The 24,332-nt window shown below is 41.8% G+C and overlaps 1 protein-coding gene across 3 annotated transcripts in view; it reads left to right on the plus strand.

Moving 5' to 3' along the window:
* The window catches only part of spock1 (SPARC (osteonectin), cwcv and kazal like domains proteoglycan 1), a 356,391-nt gene that overhangs the window by 209,363 nt on the left and 122,696 nt on the right, over positions 1-24,332 (plus strand). For all 3 annotated transcript variants that reach the window (XM_052014789.1, XM_052014788.1, XM_052014790.1), the window contains exon 4: positions 22,532-22,646. In XM_052014789.1, the coding sequence (XP_051870749.1) occupies positions 22,532-22,646 (115 nt within the window). The remainder of the gene's footprint in view (positions 1-22,531; positions 22,647-24,332) is intronic.

Below are 24,332 nucleotides of genomic sequence, written 5' to 3' on the forward strand. Positions count from 1 at the left end.
TGGTCTATTTTATCATGTGCTTCCAAGTACCCTGGAACCTCATCCTTGATAATGGACTCTAACATCTTACCAACCACTGAAATCAGACTAACTGGGTTATAATTTCTTGTCTTTTGCCTCCCGCTCCTCAGAGTGGAGTGACATTTGGAATTTTCCAGTCTTCTGGAATCTTGAAAAATTACCTTTGTCACCTCCTGAAAAAAAACTCAGTCAAGTTAGTAAGACCTCCCTGTGAGGATATTGGTTTCCCAGTTCAGGTGCATCCTGTCCCTCTTGTAGAAGACAGCAGTGGTTCTTGCCTTCCTCAATGTTTCTGAGAAATGGATACCAACAGAAGGCACCTCAGAGCACTGAATACCACCAATGTGGTCTCAGCAAAAGCCTCCAGATTGTCAGGCTGCATAAATGAACCAACACCGGCACATTCTCCCTGGTCATCATCCCCCCCCCATTTGCACTCAATTGGCTCCGATGGGCAGGCCACATCATTTGCATGCTTGTCACCAGGTTCCTAAGATGGGCACTCTATTCCAAACTATGCCACAGCAAGCAACACTACATGGACAGAGTTAATTCAAGAGTGTTCTCAACGCTTCCCTGAGAAAGCATAACATCTTCAAATTCCAAAGACCTACCACACTCATAAGTGAAGGAATTTCTCCTTACCTCAGTCCTAAATGGCCTACCCCTTATTTCATTATCAAGTTACTGAGGCTAATTATCACTCTGTTTCTGCCTCTATGGCTGAAATTAACAAAGCCAATACAAACTGAGGATAAAACCTGAAACTATCCTCTCGTATGTGATTCATTACATGAGAGGCATACTCAAACATCCTCAAAGCTTAATGTTTTTGATTAAGCAAAAATAACAGATGTGGATCAATTTCTTGGTGAAATTTTAGTCGCACGGCAATGACATCTGAGTTATGCAGTAACTTTTCATAGAGGGTGGTGAATCTCTGAAAGTCTCTTTCCTGGAAGGTTGTGGAGGCTGGATCATTGGGGATATTTAAGGAGGAAGTAGATAAAGTTTTGAAAGATCAGGGAATTGAGGGCTATGAAGAACTGGCACAGAAGAGGAGATGAGGTCTGGGGCAGATCAGCCGTGATCAGCAGGACAGGCTTGAAAGGGCCAGGTTGCCTAATCCTGCTATTTTATAATGCTCTTATGTTCTTAGGTACTATTAAATGAATATTATGCAGGCAACTGAGACTTGGTTTTTTACCATGGTCATGAAAAAGGAATGGAAATGTAGATGGACAGTTATTGGAGTATATCATTATTTACCGCGTATTTTGTTTAATTCTTTCAGCACATTGCACATTTCATTGAGACAAAGGACTTGTTTAATTATTGTGCCAATAATGTTCCCCAAGGGCAATAAAACATGCTGTATGGATAATCACAGGACAAGAGTTGTTCTTCCAATAAACTGCTAAAATTATCTGCTTAAGAAAGCAAGTAAGTTCAGTTACTGCTTTTGTATTATGGCAATGGAAATGCACCCATTTTCAAATAAGTAATGTTGACATACCATATATTTATGTGGCAGCTTTCATTAATACAAAATATGCCTGAGTGCTTTGCAGAAGGAACGATAGTTGCTGAGAATTAGGGAAGTGGGCAAACAAACACTTGCAGAAATATGTTTCCAGCAGGTTTTTGAACATGGAAAAAGAGGGAGAAAGGCAACTGGGTTGAGAACCAGAATGAGCCAGATGGGCTGAATAGCTTCTCTTGTGCTGGAATGCTTAACCATTCGGCAGAAGTACACCAAGGATGCTTGTCCAATGAGCTTGATTAGTGTTTTTCAAATCAGGAGGCTCCTTTTATTTTGAGATTTTCTTCCAATTTTAGATTACAAAAAAGGGGAGGGAACTGGAACAGGGAGGGAGAGGCAAAGTGGAAAGAATAGGGACTGGAAATATATGGCACCCAAAAGGCATGTTCAGCTGGTGCTGTGCGGGGTGCCAACAATAATCAAATGTCTGCTGATCTAAGTAATAAAAAGCTCGGTGCTTGGTAGCTAGATCAATTTGATGATGGCAGAACCGACAGATAATATTGTGTCGAATGAGGAGCTGATGGCTGCTTGTCAGCATCAGTGGGAAACTAAACATGACTCTGCAAGGAGGGGTGATGGCAGAAGCATGGGGAAATGGAATAGGCTCAGTCGATAGTTCATTCTGCCAGAGTGGAGAGGAAACCTGCAGAGGTGGGCACAGTCATCATAAACCTCCTACTGCTGATTGTTGCTGTATTTCACAGTTTGGTGTGCACTGATGCTTTAGACATATTGTCCATGCACCCAGATGATGTTCCGTCCTTTTCTTTGAGTAGAAGTCAGCAGACAGCACAGTAACAGAGTTGCCAGGATCGCATAATTCCCATAGACTTTCCCTGTTAAGTTGGAGCTCTTCCTGAATCGCAAGGGCGATTGATTCATGAATGTCCAGATGCTCCAAAAACACAAGCAGAAATTCCTCAGGGTGAATGCCATGCATCTGATAAGCTTACATGACTTGTTCATCTTTAGCGGTATACAGAGCCGCCATATTGTGGCATCACACCATATGGAAGGTTGAAACAAAAAGGGATCTCTGCTCTTTACTTGGTCTCCTGGTCACACTCTAGAGCTAAACTACAACCACAGTTGCAAGGTCCCAAAGAGTCTGGTGAAGAGTTGCATTTTGGTTCTCAAGATGGGATTCTGCTAAATTGATTAATTGATATTGGTTTATTATTGTCACGTGTACCGAGGTACAGTGGAAAAACTTATCTTGCATACTGACTGGACAAGTCAATTCATAACACAGTGCAGTTACATTGAGTTAGTACAGAGTGCATTGAGACAGTACAGGTAAAATCAATAACAGTACAGAGTAAAGTGTCACAGCTACAGACAAAGTGCAGTGCAGGTAGATGATAAGGGGCACCATCACAAGGTAGATCGTGAGGTCAGAGTCCATCTCATCGTATAAGGGAACCGTTCAATAGTCTTATCACAGTGGGATAGAAGCTGTCCTTGAGCCTGGTGGTACGTGCCCTTAGGCTCCTGTATCTTCTACCTGGTGGAAAAGGAGAGAAGAGAGAATGATCCAGGTGGGTGGAGTCTTTGATTATGCTGGCTGCTTCGCCAAGGCAGCGAGAGGTAAAGACAGAGTCCAAGGAGGGGAGGCTGGTTTCCGTGATACGCTGGGCTGTGTCCACAACTCTCTGCAATTCCTTGCGGTCCTGAGCAGAGCAGTTGCCATACCAAGCCGTGATGCATCCAGATAGGATGCTTTCTATGGCTCGGTACAAGTGACAATAATAAACCAATACCAATTAACCAATTTAGCAGAATCCCATCTCGAGAACCAAAATGCAACTCTTCACCAGACTTTGGGACCTTGCAACCGTGATTGTAGTTTAGCTCTGGAATTGGTGGAGGAGAAGACTTGCAGAATACTGCAGAGAGGGTCTCATAGTCCATCATTATCTGCCACAAGTGGCAGAACCTTCTTATTATGAGAAGCAGCCCTTGTAGTTGTAAAGCAGCAAAAGGAGGAGGTGAAGGAAGATGTTGGTTGATAGGGATATAATGTTGTCCTCTGACATGCTTTCAGGATGTGCCAGATGAACTGGAGATTCACTTGAGGATCCTCATCCAATCTTAGGAACACAACAGTATCTTAGACCGTAAAACCTAAGATAAAGGAGTAGAATTAGGCCATTCAGTCCATCAGGTCTCTCCACCATTCAGTCGTGGCTGATTTTTTTTTGTCTCAGCCCCATTCTCTCGCCTTCTCCTCGTAACTCTTAACCCCCCACCAATCAAGAACCTATCAATCTCTGCCTTAAATAGACCCAATGACTTGATCTTCACAGCCGTCTGTGGCAACTAATTCCACAGATTCATCACCCTCTGGCTGAAGAAATTCCTCTGCATATCAGTTCTAAAGGGATGCCTATTTATTCTGAGGCTATGTTCTTGGATCCTGGCCTCTCCAACTAATGGAAACATTCTCACCATGTCCACTGCATCTAGACCTTTCAGTATTTAGTAGGTTTCAATGAGATTCCCCCTCATCCTTCTGAACCCCATCGAGTACAGGCCCAGAGCCATCTTATTTTGACTGTGGAAGTTGCACCATTTCCATTTGAGACTGCAGCATTACCATGGTCCATTTTCCACTACACAAGCATTTAGTAGATCACTTGTCCAGGACTAATGTATACAGCAATATAAGGGTGATCATCAATGCAGCAATTTTTTGTATCATTATTCTATCTCTCAATCATCAAGGCTCTTGAGGTTTTGGAGAAGGTTTTCCAATCTCACAAGACACTGAGGAGAGTGATGTACTAGCTTCTAGAAGAGCAATCCCAAGAGAAGCTCTGCACTGTTAAACTTTGTAAACATTTGCTGCAGCACCAACATGCACTAATGGAGCATATTCCAAACATTGACATATCCTAAGATGCATAACCGAAACACAAAAACAAAGAATAAGCATCAATCAAATGTTTTAATGGAAGGAAAGATGGTAGAGTAGCCAGGGAGATTAGGGTCTATGTTTGGTATGGCTGAACGTGCAATCACCATGGGAAAACAAAAGGGGAAGATGCATAAGTCAGGAATTGTGGAAATAGAGAATTTGAAGGGAACAGTCCTCATGAGGTCTCTGCACTCCTCCAGTTTTGGCCTCCCACACACCTCTGAATTGCTTTGCTGCACCATTGGCAACCATGGAGGTCCTAAACTTTAGAATTTCCGCCTCAGTGAACTGCTCCACCTCACTGCAATTTGCCATTCTGCCTCTCCTTAAATGACCAAGCTTTGACATATTGCAATTTAACTTGGTGTTAAGTGTCTGATAATGCTCCCGTGATGTGCATTAAGATGTCTTACTACATTCAAGGTGCTACACAAATACAAGTTGTAGTTGTGCTGAAGGGAATTAGAAGGTTGCATGGTGTGGTTTAAGCACAAGGGTAACCAGAGGTTTGTGAGAAATGGGCTGTTGGTTAAAATAATCGGCAGCAGAGAATTGAATAAACTGAGTCAAAGGAGGATGTATGGCTAGACAGATCATTAGTCAAATTTGGAGAAGAGAAATAGCTCGATGAAAGCTTCAACACTAGATAGTGGGATGGAGGCAAGTGTTACAGTAGGTTGATGTATGTGTAAGTTATATCTGCTTGAAACAGCCATACAGTTCGTTATAGAAACCCTAAGGTATTATTTTCTGTAGAAATTAGTGGAGTTAGTGAAAATGAAAACGGAGTGCTCGCTATAACAGACGACCAATCCAAAATCCTTTTGAGGGGCAAATTGGAAATCTTCCTCCATATCTGTGTGGATTTTTATTAACAGAAAATACCTGAAACACGGGTCAGTCAGAATCTGGATAGAAAACACATAAGCTCACATTTCAGCTGTAGATCCTACGTGACCTGCAGTCATTGTTTGTTTTCCAACATCTACAGTTACATGCTTCTTGTTTGGATTTCTTATACGCCTGTAAGATTCTTGAGCACAGTAATAGGTTTCTCACTCTATATGGCAGACATTAGAGTAACAATATCCTGCAGACAAGAGCTTATTAATGATTAATTGGATTTTAGATGATATATTCCATGTCTTTCTGTTTACTGATTCACTTGATTTCATTTGTGTTAGCTTCCTGAATTTAATTCATAACCATTGATTGTAACTTTTGTTCTGGTGTAAATTATAACTTAAAAATTTGGACATGGATTCTTACAATCAATACTTAAGTTTTAGGGTTAATTGCAAATCTAGCTCTGTTTCTTTTGATATGGTTTTGCTTTTATACTGGCAGTCTGCTGAATTAAGCAAAATGCAAAAGAATGAACACTGGGCTTGGTTAAATAAAAACAAGCTGTGAAATGTGTGCATGAGAAGAATATTGCAGGTTTTGTTCGCTGTCATAGCGGCAAACTGCCACTTATGATAAATGAATGTGGGTCAGAGCTCCAAAATAATTAACATTAACAAAAGATTTTGGCTAATTCTTTTACACATCATTTATCATCATCACAATTAATTCTTTGTAGGATTGGTAGCTCTCATGCTTTTTCCTATTACAGGTCACTGCACGTCATAGAAAATGTTGACACCTTGTTCTGCAAAGGTGGATGTGTCAGTTAGGAAATCTGGGCCCTTTGTTTGCTTCTTCAAAACAAATGGTATCATCCACTATAAAGGCAAGAATTTTTTGGATGACATATTAGAAGTTTTGCCCTGGGGAAGAGATTTACTTAATCTCTCTTGAGAAATACATGTGGCTAAGGCACAGGCTTCACTTGTCTGTGATAAATTATGTGGTTTAGAAATTCTCTCAGAAAGTGCTACATTTTTGAGTCACTCGAGTGAAGTTGCTTATTTGCAGATCAAATTCTGTCACTTCAGAAATTTGGCCAGGTAATTCTGCAGTTCCAACTTGCACTTACGCTAATGAAGTGTTTTCCACATCAGATGCATATGGACATATGTCTTTTTCTGCTTGCATCGGTCCAGGGTAGGAGACCAGCAATTTCTGCCTCAATGAGCCCCAGCAGCGATGCTGGACTAGGTCCCACAAGCGATACTTCAACCTGCCCCACCGCAGGCTTTCCTCGCTCAATAGCATCACTTTGAGTTTCTCAGGCTGTGATCTCCTGTTTGAATTTGTCTTTCTGCCTACCAGCCATCTTGTTAGTTCTGTTGGTTCTGGACAAAACGAGATGCTGCAATATAGTAATGTCAGCCAGGGACTAAAGCCAGCTCCTCCATTAACCATCCCATTCACCCAACCTCTCATCCCCAGGGTACAACATCCGTTTGAATAAAATTGAATTTCGAAGAAAATTTAATCTTGGAAGTGAATTCCACATCCTCAACTCCCCATGTGAAGAAATCTTAAATAAAAACAGGAAATACTGATATTCACTTACATGAAGAAATTTTATCTGTCGTTTGTCCTACATCTCTTTAATTTATTTTTGCACTTCGGGCCCCTGCTGTTGTTCCCTCATTTACTCGAAATAATCAGGTTCTCTCAGCCTATCCCATGCTTTCATAATTTTAATACCATATAGTATACTGTCCTATAATCTAACAAAAGAAAATCTACCATTTTGAGCCTTCCTTTGCAACTTTTTCCTCTTCCTGAGTTCAATACTCTTATTGTGTGGATCAATAAACTACACAGACCACGTGATCTTAGGGTTTATATAAATTCATGATTACTTCTTAGCTTTTGTATTCCATAGCTCCCGAGATAAAACCTTGATGTTCTATTGCCTTTTTTAAATGGGCTTGTCAAACTACAGTGTTGAATTTGATGCTCGATGAATCTATACCCCAAAGTCTTCCTGCTTTTCGCCAACTTAAATTCAGAGTGTGGTTCATCATTCTCAGACCTACTGACACTAAATTCCATCAGCCACATTTTCATCGATGCCTTATCTAATCAATATCCCATTGTACTTACCCTTGGTCTTCTAAGAAATTAATTGTACTGTGACTATCATACAACCTGAATAAAAAGGTATTGTGCAGTTGAAAATCAGCTTAATTCAGACTCAACAATATCACACACATATCTGGGTGTCTGAATGCCCATTGGAAATTTGACTCCTGAGTTTTTGGCAGAATTTTTGTTTGTTCTGGATCCTGTCCTCTAGCATAAAGCTCCCCCAAACAAAGTCAATAGTATTACAACATGCAAAATTCATCTCCAGTATAATTGTCAATATTACTGGTCTGAAAAATTTCAGTGACAGAACAACCAGGTTTTACTAACCCCATTCCACCTGAAACCATACAAATTAAAGACTCATTCTGTATCCTCAATGAGATCTCGGACCTCCCAGGGTGTGTCCGGGATGCTTTGTCATTGAGATCAGGATCACTGTTAGCTTCTAAGATCATTTCCAGGCTGCTGTTGCTAATAAATGCCATATGTCACAGTTTGCTACCTGCTACCGCATTAGAAAGGCGACCCAGACCCCATACTCGAAGGTTTCAACCCCTTCAGCTCACAGAAGTAAACAGAGCAGGCATAAAGATTTGCCTGCATTGCACACTTACAAAAAGTGCAGACATTCATAGACTGCAATTGTGTCCTTACAATACTTCCCTGGAAAACTCCAGCAAGGAGAGCCTGGCTGTAACCTTAGAGGGTCTTTTTGACACTTTGTACAAAAAAAATTGCTCCCTGTGAGAGCTGTTCTTCACCAGCCTGTCTCCTTCCCTCTGACTCCCTGAGAACTCTCCCATCCTGAAAGATTGTTACCTGTGTTGTGGTTTATCCAGTTAAGAGCTGGCTGTAGAGATTCTAGTTGCCAGGCTTAAAAGTCAGCAACTGTGAGAACCATCAATGGGATCCACCATGCTGGAACTGATATAGTGAGGTTTTGTGCAATAAACCCTGACAACACTGTTCTGAACTCTGTAGCTGAGGATCTTAGCTTGGAAATTGAATTGCACCTTTGTTTATGCTGAAACATATTGCCAACTTGGATCCCCTGGAAAAAAGCTGCAAAATTAGACGCGCGACAGTATGAAATGGTGTTTGGTTGGTGGCTTACACCCAGAAAGAAGCACAATTCCTGATAGACCTTTACTTAGTGTAGCCCAGGTCTCAACACCGTGCAGTAACCAAAGAAGTATGTCAACCCTTACAGGCACACTTCTCATGCAGCAGTGCACACTATGGCAATCTCCCTCTCCCCCAGAAGCTTAAGGGAAGAGGGGGATAGTTCCTATATTCACTAAATGGGACATACACGGCTCAGCTAGTGAGATGCATACCAGCAGGGAGGGCCTCATTCCAGGTGTCCAGTGGTCTCCAGTAGAGAGAATCCCCACATGATGTGGGAAGAAGTGACATGTCCTCACAAGCTATGTCTGGATAATTGGCAAACCACAGTTTACACCTGCAGAAAGGCAATTCCCAGAGGAAAGTGTATTTTATATGGAGTTCTCAGTATAAGTGAGATACTACTCTTTGGGAAATGCCGAGATGTTTTGGTCAGCATTTTAAGTAATTGAAGCAGCTATTCACAAGTTTATTGTCAGTGAAGATGGACCTGCAAAGCAGGATGTGAAGGAATTTTATGTGTCTTTTTGTCTTCTGCACCAATAGCAATTGATGTGTGGAGAGGTTTATTATTGGAATGGGCACTACAAGTTTGTCAGATCCTTGTGAAAATCATCCCTGTATAGGGAGTTTTCTAAATCATGTGTGGCTAAATCCTTGGTGTCTTCTCTCTCATCCGAGAGATGAGGTGGGTGCTGATCAAGGACATCTTTCTCCTGCTTCTTCTACTGCAGCAGCTGTCCTTGCTGCTCTTCCCCCCTCTGATGCTGTCGTTAGTTTGTAACATTGTGCACTATACAGCAAGCAACAATGAAGGCTCTACATCTGCCTAGTGTTTTTTTGCAGGCAATGTCATCTCATCTTGAGGAGACTAATCGTGTTTTCCACTGCTACCCTGGTACTCTGGTAGCTCTTGTACTCAGTTGCTGAGCCTGGTACGGTGTGGTATGACTGAGGCATTGAGTCATACCACACCGTACCAGGCCCTTTGGCCCACCATCTCCATGCTGACCATCAAGTACCTGTCTATACTAATCCAGCATAATTTACCAGCATTTGTTTCGTAGTCTTCTATACCCTGGTAATTCAAGTGCTCACCCAGATACTTATTAAATGTTGTGAGTGTACCTACATTCACCAACTTTTTAGTCATTGTGTTCCAGATTGTAAACACCCCTGGGTAAAAAAAAAATCCTGGGACCCCCCCCCCCCCCCCCCCCTTAACTTTAACTAGTGCCCTCTGGGTTTAGACATCTCCATTATGGGGGAAAGTTTCCTACCATCTACTCTATCAATGTCCATCATAATTTTGTATACCTTTGTCAGGTTCCCCCTCAGCCTCCTCCACTCCAAGTCTCTTAACAGAAATATTCCATTCCAGGCAACATCCTGGTAAATCTCCTCTGCACTCTCTGTATGCAATTTCATCCTTCCTACTGTATGATGACTAGAATTGCACACAATACTCCAGCTGTGGTCTGACCAAAGTTTTATAAAGTTATCCCACGACCTCCATGCACTTGTGTGCTCGGCCCTGGCTAATGAGGGCAAGCATCCCATTTGCTTTCTTACCTATTCTGCCTCCTACATGATCTATGTACTTGTCCACCAAGGTCCCTCCATTCATCAAATTCCATGCAGCCCTATCATTCATAGACTATGTCCTACCCTTATTAGATCTCCCAAGATGCATGAAGATTAAGTTCCATCTGCCATAGGACTGCCCAATTTACCAGCTGATCAATATTGTTCTGTAGACTATTGTCACTATCAATAACAGCAGCAATTTTGTGTCATATGCAGACTTATTAATCGTACCTCCATGTAATTGACCAGGGTAGGGCAGTGGACGTTGATTACATGGATTTTAGTAAGGCATTTGACAAGGTCCCTCATGGCAGGCTGACACAGGAGATTAAGATGCTTTGGATCCATAGTGACTTGGTAGTTTGGATTCAGAATTGGCTTGCCCATAGAAGACAGAGGGTACTGGTGGAAGGGTGTTTGTTATTCTGGCTGGAGGTCCATGACCAGTAGTGTTCTGCAGGGATCAGTGCTAGGGCCTCTCGACACAAAAATTGTTGAAGTTGTGGACAGTGTAGAGGGCTATCAAAGGATACAACAGATGGAGAAATGGCAGATGGAGTTTTATCTGAGCAAGTGCGAATTGTTGCACTTTGGGAGCTGAAATATAAGAGGAAAGTATACAGTTAATGCCAGGACCCTTAACAGCATTGATGTATGGAAGGATCTTAGGGTCCAAGTCCATAGCTCACTGAAAGTGGCCAAGCAAGTTAATAGGGTGATATAAAAGGCGTATGGCATACTTGCCTTCATTGGTCAGGGCATTGAGTATAAGAGTCAGGAAGTCATGTTGCATCCATAAAAAAAACTTAGGTTAGGCTGCACTTGGAGTATTGCGTACAATTCTGGTAGCCCCATTACAGGAAGGATGTGGAGGCTTTGGAAAGGGTGCAGAAGAGGTTTACCAGGATGGTGCCTGAATTAGAGGGTATGAGCTATAAGGAGAGGGTTGCATAAACTTGGGTTGTTTTCTCTGGAGCGTTGGAGACTGAGGAGAGATCTGAAAGAAGTTTATAAAAAAAATTGTGAGAGCCATAGATAGGGTAGACGGTCAGAATCCTTTTCCCAGGGTAGAAATATCAAATACTGGAGGACATGCATTTAAGGTAAGAGGGAGAAAGTTTAATGAAAATGTGCGAAGCAAATTATTTTACACAGAGAGTGGTGGGTGCCTGGAACAGGCTGCCGGGGTAATGGTGGAAGCAGATATGATAGTGGCATTTAAGAGGCTTTAAGATAGACACATGAATATTAAGGGAATAGAGGAATATGGGTCATGTACAGGCAGAAATGATTTTTGTTTACTGTGGCATTGTGTTTGGCCCAGACGTCATGGGCCCAAGTGCCTGTTCCTGTACTGTACTATTTAGTGTTCTATGTCTATGTTCTGTATTGCAAAAACATTAAATTCTCTTTACTCTCTGCTGAATTAAGCAGGTAATGCCACAAAGGTCAGAAAGTAATTAGATTTGCCAAAACAATTAGGGTATATTATTGATTTTTTAAAAATATTTATAATTTATTATAATTGCAGCATGAAATGAAAGCTTACAAATGATGAATTAGCTAGCAAACCATCACTGTACATAGACAAAGCCAAAGTCAGTCTTTAAGTGGATCCTCCACCAAAAGATATGATTTTCTTTGGATTTTGGTTTATCCTCATCACCGAGTCTTTGAATTCTGGTTAAATCAAAATTTAATGTTGATTTACAACTATTTTGAGGATTTGGTTGTCTTATTTGTCCTATGTATGGAAATGCAAGCACAAATTACTTGAGTATTTCTTGTCCACTTCCGTTATTTAAATTCCTCCCAGCATATTTTTGTCCAACAGCATTTCAAAAACAGTAAAACACAGTGGGATGGACATTCATCTTCTGTTGTGCTAAATGTGCTTTGAGCTCTATTAACAAAATTCTGCAGTACTGAAGTTAATATAACGGAATTGCTGAAGCAGAGTTTAATGTGTGTATATTATTATGTCACACGTATTGTGTATACAGAAGAAGACGAAATTTTATCTGGTCAGAATCATAAAAATTGCAGATACTGGAAATCTGAAATAAAAGTAGAAAATGCTGGAAGTAACCAGTAGGTCAGGCAGCACAGAGTTAATGTTTCAGTTCGAAGGCTCTTCATCAGAACTGGGAAAGGAAGAATACAACTTAGATTTAAGTTGCAGAGAGGCTAAGGAAGAGATGGATAGAGGAGGTCATCTGGTTGATAGTTTAATAGGGAAGTTAGAGTGGGATTATAAACAAAGGAATATAAAAGCTGTGAATTTAGAGCATCTTTTATATTACTTTGTTTGCATTAATTCTCATCCTCCCCCCCTCCCCTTCCTCCCCCCTTCCCCTTCCTCCCCCCTTCCCCTTCCTCCCCCCTTCCCCTTCCTCCCCCCTTCCCCTTCCTCCCCCCTCCCCTTCCTCCCCCCTTCCCCTTCCTCCCCCCTTCCCCTTCCTCCCCCCTTCCCCTTCCTCCCCCCTTCCCCTTCCTCCCCCCTCCCCTTCCTCCCCCCTTCCCCTTCCTCCCCCCTTCCCCTTCCTCCCCCCTTCCCCTTCCTCCCCCCTTCCCCTTCCTCCCCCCTCCCCTTCCTCCCCCTCTCCCCCCAGCAGAGAGATATTCTTTTTATTCTAAACATTCCTCCCTCAGTCTCTCTGCACATTAAAATAAATTGTTCTGTCTAGTTCTCAATTCAGGTCTTTAACCTGAATTTCTCTTTCCATGGATGCTGAATGTTTCCAGCATTTTCTGTTTTTATTTCAAATTCTCTCAAGTATCTCTTTGGAAACTATTTCCCCAAAAATTCTCAATTGCATGAAATATGTTAGAGTCTCTTTGTTCTGTGGCTTATTTATTGTCATTGAATACCCTGCCTCTGACCTTCCATACCAAAATATTTGTATGGCTGGTCCTGTTGACTTACTAGTCAAGGGAGACCACAAGGATGTTAATGGTGGGGAATGCAGCATTGGTAGTCCTATTGAAAGTCAAGGGTTGGTGGTGAGAGTTTCTTTTGCTGGACCTGATCATTGCCTGGTGGTTTTGTGGGCAGATATCACTTTTTTAAAAATTTTATTTACAGCATGGTAACAGGCCCTGCTGGCCCAACGAGTCCGCGCCGCTCATTTTAAACCCAAATTAACCTACCCGTACGTTTTTAGAATGTGGGAGGAAACCGGAGCACCCGAGGAAACCCACGCAGACACAGGAGAATATACAAACTCCTTACAGCACTTATCATCCCACCTCTGAGTGTTATCTAGGTCTTCTGCCTGCAGGCATCAACTTCTTCATTTGTTGGGAATACACAGATAAAATTGAATATTATGCAATCGTTACTTCCCCTTATGATAGAAGGAACATCATTGATGAAGCATCTGATGATATTTGGGCCTGGGGCACTGCCTTGAGGAATTCCTGCAGTGATGCCCATGGACTGAAATGATTGAACTCCAATATGTACAACCAATTGCTTTGTGCATTGTACGACTGCTTTCCCCTTGACTTCAGTTTTACCTGGGTTTCATGATGCTGCACTTGTTCAAATGCTGCCTTCAAGTCAATGACAGTCACTCTCACTATACCTCTGGAATTCATTTCCATGCTCAGTGTTTGGAGACATTGTGGACATGGTGAAACTCAAACTATGCATTGGTGATCAAGTTATAGGTGAGTAAGTTTCTCTTGCTAGCACTGTCAATGACACCTGCCATCAAATTACTGATGATTGAGGGTGGACTGCTTGGGCTGTGATTAGTCAGATTGGATGTGCCCTGCTTTTTGTGTACAAGGCAGAACTGGGAAATTTTCCACATTGCCACATAGATGCCAATATTGTAACTGTACTGGAACAACTTTATCCGGGGTGTGGCCAGTTCTTGATCACATGTCTTTAGTACTGCAGATGGGATGTTGTCTGCTCCCAAACCCCTTGTTGGGTCCAGCATTCTCAGCTGTTACTTGTTATTAGATGGAATGAATCTAATTGACTGAAGATTGGCTTCTTTACAGTTGGGAATTTCAGGAAGAACCTGAGATGGACCATCAGTGGAGCATTCTGGAATGCTGCATAGCAGTGAGCTCCACAATATTCAAAGCAGATTTCAATGAGAAAGACATCTTCACTATCATCCATTTAACAGTATCATGTATTGCTCCAGATTACAGCATCTGCAGAATTTCTTGTCTCTAAATCTATTCCTTAGAGTATAAATATGTTTTACCTCCCTTTCCTTCATTTTAAAATATGTATCAAAAGACCTGCTGCCATATCATTGTATTCTCCTTCAACTCAATCCAACATAATTTATTTGACACAAAATGTCTAACGTGTAATTCCACTAGAAAATCATATTATCCAAAAATTACTGTGCTCAATGTTCCTTTCATGTTCAATTTTTCCAAATCATTAGCCCATCTCTGTAAATCTGCACCAGCATGAAGCCAAATACTTCACTTCTGTTAGAATTGAGAAATGAACGTGTTTATTGAGAACCTAATGAATCCCAGGCTGGTGGTGTTATAATGACCATCCCATTGATGATTTTGCTATTCACATTATTCATTTCTGTAGCTTTTACTTTGTACAATGAGCAAATCATTCACCTTTGCCCTGGGAATATTTGGTGATATGCATGTGTGTTCAGAGCATGTTATCATAACAAATTCTACACCAAATGCTTGTTAAAGGCTACTTCCCAAATTTGTTCTCAAATCGTTGATAAATTCCAGCATATATGTTGACTTGTTTTGTATATTAGTTCAATAATTCCTGAATTGGAAGTATTAAATTTTGTATTCTTCTTCCTACCACTATTTTCTTTATATCTGCTAACCTTATCCATTCTTCTGCTGACAGTTTTCTGAGATCAATCACCCTTAGTGATTACGATCTACGGTCCCCTCAAAGTGTGGTAGCTTAATAATTCACCCAAATATCACCCACATTCTTTAAAGGGGTATGTTTCTACTTTTAAGAGTCAGGCCTAATGTTGATGGTACTATATTACTACTTCAAGTCCAAAATGGGTGTCTTATATTTTATAGGTGGATATTACATCCCAGAATTGTGCCACTCATTTTGTTGGTAATGGTAGAAAAGAGACATCACTTTTTAAATGAACATAGAACAGTACAGCACTGGCAGGCCTTTTGGCCCATGATGTTGTGCCGATTTTGATGCCGATTTACACTAAATGCCCTCCTCCTGCTTATCATCCATATCCCTGCATTCCCTTCATATTCATATGTCAACCTAAAAGCCTCTTAAACTCCACCAAACTGCTTGATTCCACTACTACCCCTGGTAACCTATTCCAGGCACCTAAAACTCTCTGTGTAAAAGAAAATTTACCTCGCACGTCGCCCTTAAACTTCCCCCCTCTAACCTTAAAAGCATGTCCTCTGGTGTTCGACATTTTGACCCTAAGGAACAGATTCTGATTGTCTACCCTATCTATGCCTATCATAATTTTAACAACCTCTATCGGGTCTCCCCTCAGCCTCCAACGCTCTAAGGAGGACAACCCAGGTTTGTCCATTCGGGTAAACCTCTTCTGCACCTTTTCCACAATCTTCACATCATTCTGAAAATGGGGCAACCAGAACTTCACACAATACACTAAATGTGATCTGACTAAAGTCTTGTTTTGCTGTAGTATGACTTCCTTATTCTTAAACTCAACACCCCTACCAATGAAGGCAAGCATTCCATACGCCTTCTTTACTTCATTATCCCCTGTGTAGCCACTTTCAGTGAACTATGGACCTGGACCCCAAGATCCCTCTGTACGTCAATGCTATTAAGGGCCTACCATTGACTGTATACTTTCTCCTCTCATTTGACCTCCCAAAGTGCAACACCTCACACTTGCCCGGATTAACTGTCATCTGCCACTTCTCTGTCCATATCTGTATTCTACTATATTCTTTGATAGTCATTTACACTGTCCACAACTCCACCAATCCTGGTGCCATCCACAAACTTGCTAATTCACCCATCTACATTTTCATCCACACCATTAATATATATCACAAACAACAGAGGTCCCAGCATTGATCCTTGTGGGACATCACTGGTCACGGACCTCCAGCCCCTACTCTCTGTCTTCTATGGGCAAGCCAGTTCCGAATCCAAAGTTGCAGTTCACCCTGGTTCCCATGCATCCTTATCTTCTGAATCAATCTACCATGAGGGACCTTGTCAAATGCCTTACTAAAATCCATGAAGGTAACGTTCACTGCCTTATCCTCATCAAGCACTTTTGTCACCTCCTCAAAAAAACTCAGTCAAGTTTGTAAGGCTTGACCTGCTGACTGTCCCTAAGCAGGCCATGCCTTTCCAAATGTGCAAATCCTATCCCTCAGTATCCTCTCCAATAGCTTCCCAACCACTGATGTGAGGCTCACTGGCCTATAATTATCTGGATTATCTTTACTTCCCTTCTTTTACAAAGGCACAACATTTGTTACTCTCCAGTCCTCCGGGACCTCGCTTGTTGTTAGTGAGGACATGTTAATGCCATGGCCAAGAAAGCTCACCAGCACCTCTACTTCCTCAGGAGGCTAAAGAAATTTGGCATGTCCCCCTTGATCCTCACCATTTTTTATCGATGCACCATAGAAAGCATCCTATCCGGATGCATCATGGCTTGTTATGGCAACTGTTCTGCCCTGACTGCAGGAAACTGCAGAGAGTTGTAGATACAGCTCAGCATATCATGGAAACCAGCCTGCACTCCATGGACTCTGTCTATACTTATCACTGCTCGGTGAAGCAGCCAGCATAATCAAAGATCCCACTCACCCCAGACATTCTCCCTTCTGCCCCCTGCCATCGGGTGGAAGATACAAAAGCCTGAAAGCATGTACCACCAGGCTCAAGGATGGCTTCTATCCCGCTGTTATAAGATTATTGAATGATTCCCTATACAATAAGATGGACTCCGGCCTCACAATCTACCTCATTGTGACCTTGCACCTTACTGTCTACCTGTTGTACTGCACTTTCTTTATACTGTAACATTTTATTCTGCACTCTGTTATTGTTTTTACCTTGTACTGCCTCAATGCACTGTTGTAATGAATTGATCTGTATAGACATTATGCAAGATAAGTTTTTCACTGTATCTCGGTACATGTGACGATAATAAACCAATTTACCAATTTACACAAATATCTTTGTCAAAGCCCCAGCAATCTCCTCACTTGCTTCTTTCAATATTCTAGGATATATGCCATCAGGTCCTGGGGACATCCACCTTAATGCTTTTCAGAAGACCCAGCACAACCTACTCCTTCATCTCAAAATGTCCCAGCACATTAGCATGCCCCACTCTGTTTTCACTATCCTCCAATTTCTTCTCCTCAGTAAATACCGACACAAAGTACTCATTTAGAATGTCAGCCACTTGCTCTGACTCCAAGCACAAATTCCTTCCTCTACCCTTGAGTGGGCCTACCCTCTCCTTAGTTATCCTCTTTTTCTTAATACAGGTATAAAATGCTTTGGTATTCTCCTTGACCCTACTTGCCAAGGACCTCTTTTGGCCTTCCTAATTGCCTGGTTGAGCACTTTCCTGGTATCTTTATATTCCACAAGGGCCAAATGGGTATTAGATCTTTTGCATATGGTAAAAGGAACCCTATAGCCAATTATGTCCCCTTTTTGAATAGGTTGAGTGGTTGGATTCTTTCAGGAAACATGGTCTATGTTCAGTCCAACCATTTGGGAATCATTGCAGGTCATCATCACAAAGTAAACTTCAACAAAATATTTACCTGAATCTAAAGCTGGAGGAGCAAGAGTATATCACTGGCTCCAGTAAAGTCCTGCTGGCTCCCACTCCTGATATTCCATGGTCCCTCATTGGTCTTTATTAGTGAGCAGCATGTGGACAACAGCAGTTATTTGCAGCTCTGCATCATATACGAGAGGGCCACGTGGCAGTATCTGTCCGACTTGGGTCTACCTACTTGGACGTTGCCTGATGAAGCCAGTTCACAAATCTCCATTTTTTTTTCACATCTCAGGTTACATTATTCCACTCATAAAAACTGGATTTCACTTATTTTTAATGTGCTAAAGTTTTAGCATCAAATCAAACACTCCACAAAAAGTCAAACAGCCATTTTACTGAGAGTGTTAGGGTAGTTCATGCCCAGAAAGATGTAGTGAAATGAGACCTGTGCTGTTCCTGGTGGACTTGCACTCAATTCAGCACTGCAGATTCACAATGATAGGGACCAGCTTTCTATCGGCCAGTAGGCAGCCACTTAGGAAACATTCTTTGTAGTGATAAGACATCAAAACCCACCTACAGGATTGTTAATTCATAAAGTGTTATAATTTTCTGTATCTACTTCAAACACGTTTAGTGATCTCGCCTCCACTTCTTTCTGGGGTAGAGGATTCCAGAGATTCACTACCTTTTGTGAAAAGAAATTTCTACATCCCTCAGTTTTGAATGACTGGCCCTGATCTTGAAACTATGTCCACTCGATCAAGCCTCTCCCACTGGTGAAAACATTTTGACATCTACCCTGCCATGCCCCCCAGGATCTTGTATGCTTTTTCCCACTAACTCAATCTATCTATATTCCATTAAGGATGTTGTGAGTCTGAATCACAACATCCATTCCACGTATTTTCTGCATCATCTGCAAACATCGATACCTTACATTCTGCCCCCTTCTCCAAGGTCATTAATATAAATAGTAAACAACTGAGGGCCAAGAACTGACCTCTGGGGTACTCCACAGTACAACCTTCAACCTGAAAAAGAGTGACTTATTCCAACTCTTAAACAGAGGTGAAACCTTTCCTTTGTGAATATAGTAACTGGGTGACCTTTCTGTTGCAGTGATGAGGAGCAATTGGGAGATGTGGAAAGATTTGGCCGCTAATCTGCATTGAGAAAATTAAGAATCAACATGACCTTGATCTCGATGATGAGAGCTTGGTCAAAGCTCTTCTCACAGAGTGCCATGTACCTCAGTGATGAAAACATTGGTAAACCTGGCCATCCAAATACATTGCTCATCAGAGAGTTCCAGGAAGGATGTGATGTCACTGGGAGTAGGCTGTTTGGAGATAGGCACGTCTTTGTCCCCTAACTCAGGTCTATGAACCTCTGAGTGGTCAGCTATGGCCACAACAACACCTCCAGTAACAGACGCATGTCACCACGAAGGCACCTATTGAATGAATACCACAGTAGTTTAAGGCTGGAGAGAACATTCACTGTTAATCTAAACATACTCTGTGAACCTTGCAAGGTGTCTGAGCAGCCTGCATTGAGTTGTGAAGCTCCCCAGTGAGGTGTCCTGATATCAGCAGGGCATTAGGTGTCCTGATGTCAGCCTTTAAGTAGTGTGAGAAGCATGATGTGCTCCTGTGGAAACTGACATTGCTCCATGACAATCATAGTATGGATCATTGACCTCCAATTTAGTTTGGGAGGGGTGAAAATGAGCCTTGTATGAATAATGACGTCAGAAGATGCACACCTGACATTCAGAAAAGATCAGGAACACTAAAGTGGACTATGACTGGAAATTACCTTTTCCATATTGATGACTGACACAATTTGACATGGAAAGGTCACAAGTATGCAATCCCCACATAAAAACAATTTTTGGATTGCTCAGCACTTAAAAAGCAAGTGATACAGAATCTAGTTTGTAGACTGTCATCCCCCAGTATTAGATACCAACCCTTTCTCCACTGACCTCCAAAGAATTGCTGAACTTTTCCATAGTTCCACAGTAATTACTTCATTATTAACCATTTTTACTTTTTTTTGCAACTTTTATTGAGTCCTGCAGTATGACCTTCAGTTTTTGCCTAGACTTCTGCATTTAATAAGATTGGCAGGGGGCAAAATTAAGCCTGCAGGTCTTAGCTGTCTGTATGGTGCTGCGACGCATTCTGTAACCAGGCTACCCGTGTAATCTGTTTTTGTTTGCTTTTACTTTTGAAGCAAAGGATAATGGATAGAGCAAGCCAACTGTAGTAAGTCATTTAGAGAAAGGCTACTTTATTTGCAAATTGGCAGCAGTATAAACCAAACCCTGAGGTGTTTTGTTCTGCTAATGATTCAGAAACCAGGACTAGCTGTGCAATGCTTCAGAAGCAATAACTTTAAGGTAGATGGATCTCATCCAACCCCTAAAATAATAATGAGTATGGGAAAATAAACAACTGCAAACATCAATTGTAAGATTTATATCTTTATATATTTTGATGCATTTTGCGGCTCAATGGGGAGGGTGATCGAGGAATCAACATGGAGAATAATTTATCAACAAAGGCTTGACTCCCAGGACAGGTAATGCAGTATCTTCTGCAGCATTAATTAACCCTTGACTGGAAATTCTTAGGCGCTTGGCAGAGCATGTATAAGAGGCTGGAATTTTGTTTCCATAGCTCACTGTTTAAATACCTTTTGCTCGTGAAGTTCAAAATTTCCCTTCCGTTCACTCCACAGTTGTGGAGGGAGGAGAGGACATCGTGTGGGCTATAGGAATAGGGTGTGCAGGGGATAGAGGTTTGGTGGTGACACGAGAAAGGCTGAAGACAGTATTGGGAGCTGTATTCAACAACCTGAGAGTGGGCTGGGAAGATCAGGAGGTGGGTGAAGGTAGTTGCATTTAGCTGCTTAGAGTGGATTGCAGTTGGGTTAAGTCTGGGGAGAATGGGGGAAGAACCACTACAAAAATATTGTTTTAAAGTTAATGTGGGCCTTACCAGCAACTCCTGCCTAGGGTCAGCTCAGACAGGTGCTATTTAACTTGCAGGGGCCTCTCCATGAGTGTCCACAACATGTACATGTTGCACTGGAGTCAATGAAACTTACAGAAATGGCATCCAGACCTACATTACACATCACTGGATGGCACTGCACATGCCCAGTATCTCTGCGGCTTACCACATCAGATGCTGGAAGAAGTTGTGAGGAAAACCATAGACTTTGTGGAATGTGTTGTTAGTCCTGGTTTGCACTGCATGTGTAGTTTTCTGAAGGTGTATCACACTGCATGAATAAATATTGTGCTGGACAAAAGGACCCTGTGGTTTATCTAACAAATGCAAAACAGTGCCCAGGAGGCATTGATTATCCCTCATTCAGTTGTCTTCTAAGACAAAATAACTGAAAACAGAATGGGTAGAATGGAGTTGAATGTAGCTCCCTGCCAGCTGTCTCTGCCCGACCACCTACTCACAGCTGGGCTGGATGTGGAAGGCTGACCTTTTAGACCAGGAGGTGTCTGACCTGGAATTAGCGCAGCCTTGGAAGGTGCTTGTTGAGGTTGCTCCTCTCTCACTTCCACCCCTGACGGGAAGCCAAGCTGTAAAATTTGAGAAGTTTTTTTTCCACAGTTTTTAAATGTCTCTGATATTTGGAGACATATAAGAACTACTAAGGTTGCCACATCATCATTAAAAGAGAATTAAAAATAATAATCATTTAAGTACACATTAAAATATTTACAAATTAGTAAAACATTAAAGTAAAATTATTTTTTAAAAAATGCTTAATTCTCCAGGCCTAAAATTTCCCAGTGTTGGAAACTTTTGATGGGAGTCCCAGCAAATGATGCTTTGCTGTTGCGATCTTCATGGAGTCCAGTAGCAGACACGATGACATCTGACACTCAATGAGTCACGAAGTTACAGGGATCTGAGCAAGTCTAGAATTTGCAACTGAAAGCTGATGCCTTTCAAAAATATAATATGTATGCCTGTAACAACGTTTTTGTTTGGAGTCAACATGGCAGTATATTGGCCTAGATGCTGGAGAATGCAGTTATAATGATGTTGGCTCAGAGAAACACAATGAGTCTACAAACATTTGGTTGTGCATCTACCGTTATAATATTAGGTAGCACTAATAACCTCCAATGATTCAGAATGCACTGCACATTTTAAGAGTTGGAGCATCAGTATCAAGGTAACTAGTAATGGCAGTGGATGTGTTGTGGGGGCATAATTGAAATGTGCTGATCACATGATCAGCTGAAGGGTGAAATGTGACCAGGAGTACCCAGGTGAATAGACGTAACATTAAATATTAATAATACAACTGCAAATTTGGCATTGTTGGAAGCATGATGCAGTGTCTAGAGGAATGGATTTGTACTTAGCATTCATGCACAGGTGGCCGTTCAGAATTTAAATGCAGATTGAATGTGCATATTTTTGTGGACAATCACTGAACAAGCAGACCAGTGAATTCATAGAATTGTACTATTTTACAGAAGCATAAAAAATACTACATGGCAATAAATGTTTGAAAAAGTGTTTCACAGTTAAATAGGCTAAAATTTTTTCCTTTTTTTTCCCTTAGCCCTGGATCCAACAAAAGACCCATGTCTGAAGGTGAAATGCAGTCAACACAAGGTCTGTGTCACCCATGACTACCAAACAGCATTTTGTGTTAGTCGCAGACAACTAATGCACAGGTAAGAAATAATGTACAACAGCTCTGAAGCTCAGAAATACACCTTTGGAATAATTTACTAATGATACAAATAAAACTAGGTACTTAGTAGGAAGAAGAGATGGAATAGATTCAAAGAAATGTTTAGTGACAGGACAATAAAACACAATGTTGTCAGTGTAGCTACTATAACTTAGCAATTAATATTCTGCTATACATCACCACCACAAAATTATGCATTTCATCCCATAATATTTCCAGCTTTTAACTTTATTCGTTGCATATCATGGCCTGGCATGCATTGCTTTGCAGTGTGTGCCCTGAATGTGTGTATAAAAATAGTCCAGTGGATATTTTACCCCCTTGTGTCATACTTCTTGACCATTTTCACAAAGGGGAAGTACAAGGACATACAAATCAAACATAGATCATATTTACTTAAAAATCTCAAATGTTATTTGTGGTATACTGAGGCAAACAGTGGTAGAGCAGGCTTGATGCTTCGAACTACAGTCCATGGCCCCCACATGTCCACACTTATCTAGGCCAGATGCAGAGAATCGATCTCATTGGTGTGTCTGCATTCATGGTGAAGTTAGAACAAAGACTGAACACAACGAAGGTCTTTGACAGATGGCCAAACTGGAGGAGGAGTTTTGTATACCAGGAAAGCTGTCACTGACTGTGACTTGCTCATCTCTCCCCACTGATTTTCCCTCCCTACCCAGGCACTTGCCCTGTAACCACGCAAAGTGTTACGCCTGCCCTTCCACCTGCTCCCTCACCACCATCCAAGACCCTGAACTGTCCTTCCAGGTGAGGCAGTCCTTCACGTGTGAATCCATTGGCATTACTTATTGCATCCGGTGCTCCCTCCTCTACATCAGAGAGACCGGACGCAGATTAGGGGACAGCTTCATCGAGCACCTCTGCTCCATTCACTGTGCCAGCCAGGATCTCTCGGTGGCCAGCCATTTCAGTTCTACCACATTCCCACACTGACATGTCTGTCCACGGCCTCCCTCACTGCCAGGTCACAGCCAAATGAAAATCAGAGGAACAACACTTCACATTCCACTTGGGCAGTTTCCAACCTAGTGGCATGAATGTGGAATTCTCAAACTTCTGGTAACTGCTCCCCCTCTGTCCCTTTACCCTCATTTTTCCTTATTTTGTTCCTTTTGCCTCCTGATCCAACTGACCCCCATCACCCTGTCTCTTCCCCTCCTTCACCTTCACCATCTCCCTCTGCCCATCACCCACACACTCCTCCCACTGGTTTTCCACCTCCCTCCCTTTATTCCATCCTCCTCTCTTATCATGGTCCATCATTTTCAGTCACTTCCCATCTTCTGGCATCATTCCCCATCAAAATCTCAGCAAGATTTTGTTCCTGTGACAAAGCATAATGGTGTATTGTCTCCTTAAATCTTGAACTACCAATGGGTGCCCTTGGGTCTGGGTCTGACTTCTGTCAGTATAGTTGAATTAGTGAGGCATTACTGGTCACAGGCAGTGTTGTATAGCCTGATATTTTTAGTGAAGAACAAAAAGCTGATCTTTTAAGTTCTTGTAACATTTTTATGGAGAAGGTCTGCTTTGATTAAAAGTGTAAAGGAAAAAAGAAAGTAGCACTGCAGAGCTTGGGATAGTTTCCTTACTGCTTGTTTGTGTAGCTTTCATATGAGGAATATCATGCAATGAAACT

This window comes from Pristis pectinata, chromosome 4, assembly GCF_009764475.1.
Source record: "Pristis pectinata isolate sPriPec2 chromosome 4, sPriPec2.1.pri, whole genome shotgun sequence".
Classification (NCBI taxonomy): domain Eukaryota; kingdom Metazoa; phylum Chordata; class Chondrichthyes; order Rhinopristiformes; family Pristidae; genus Pristis; species Pristis pectinata.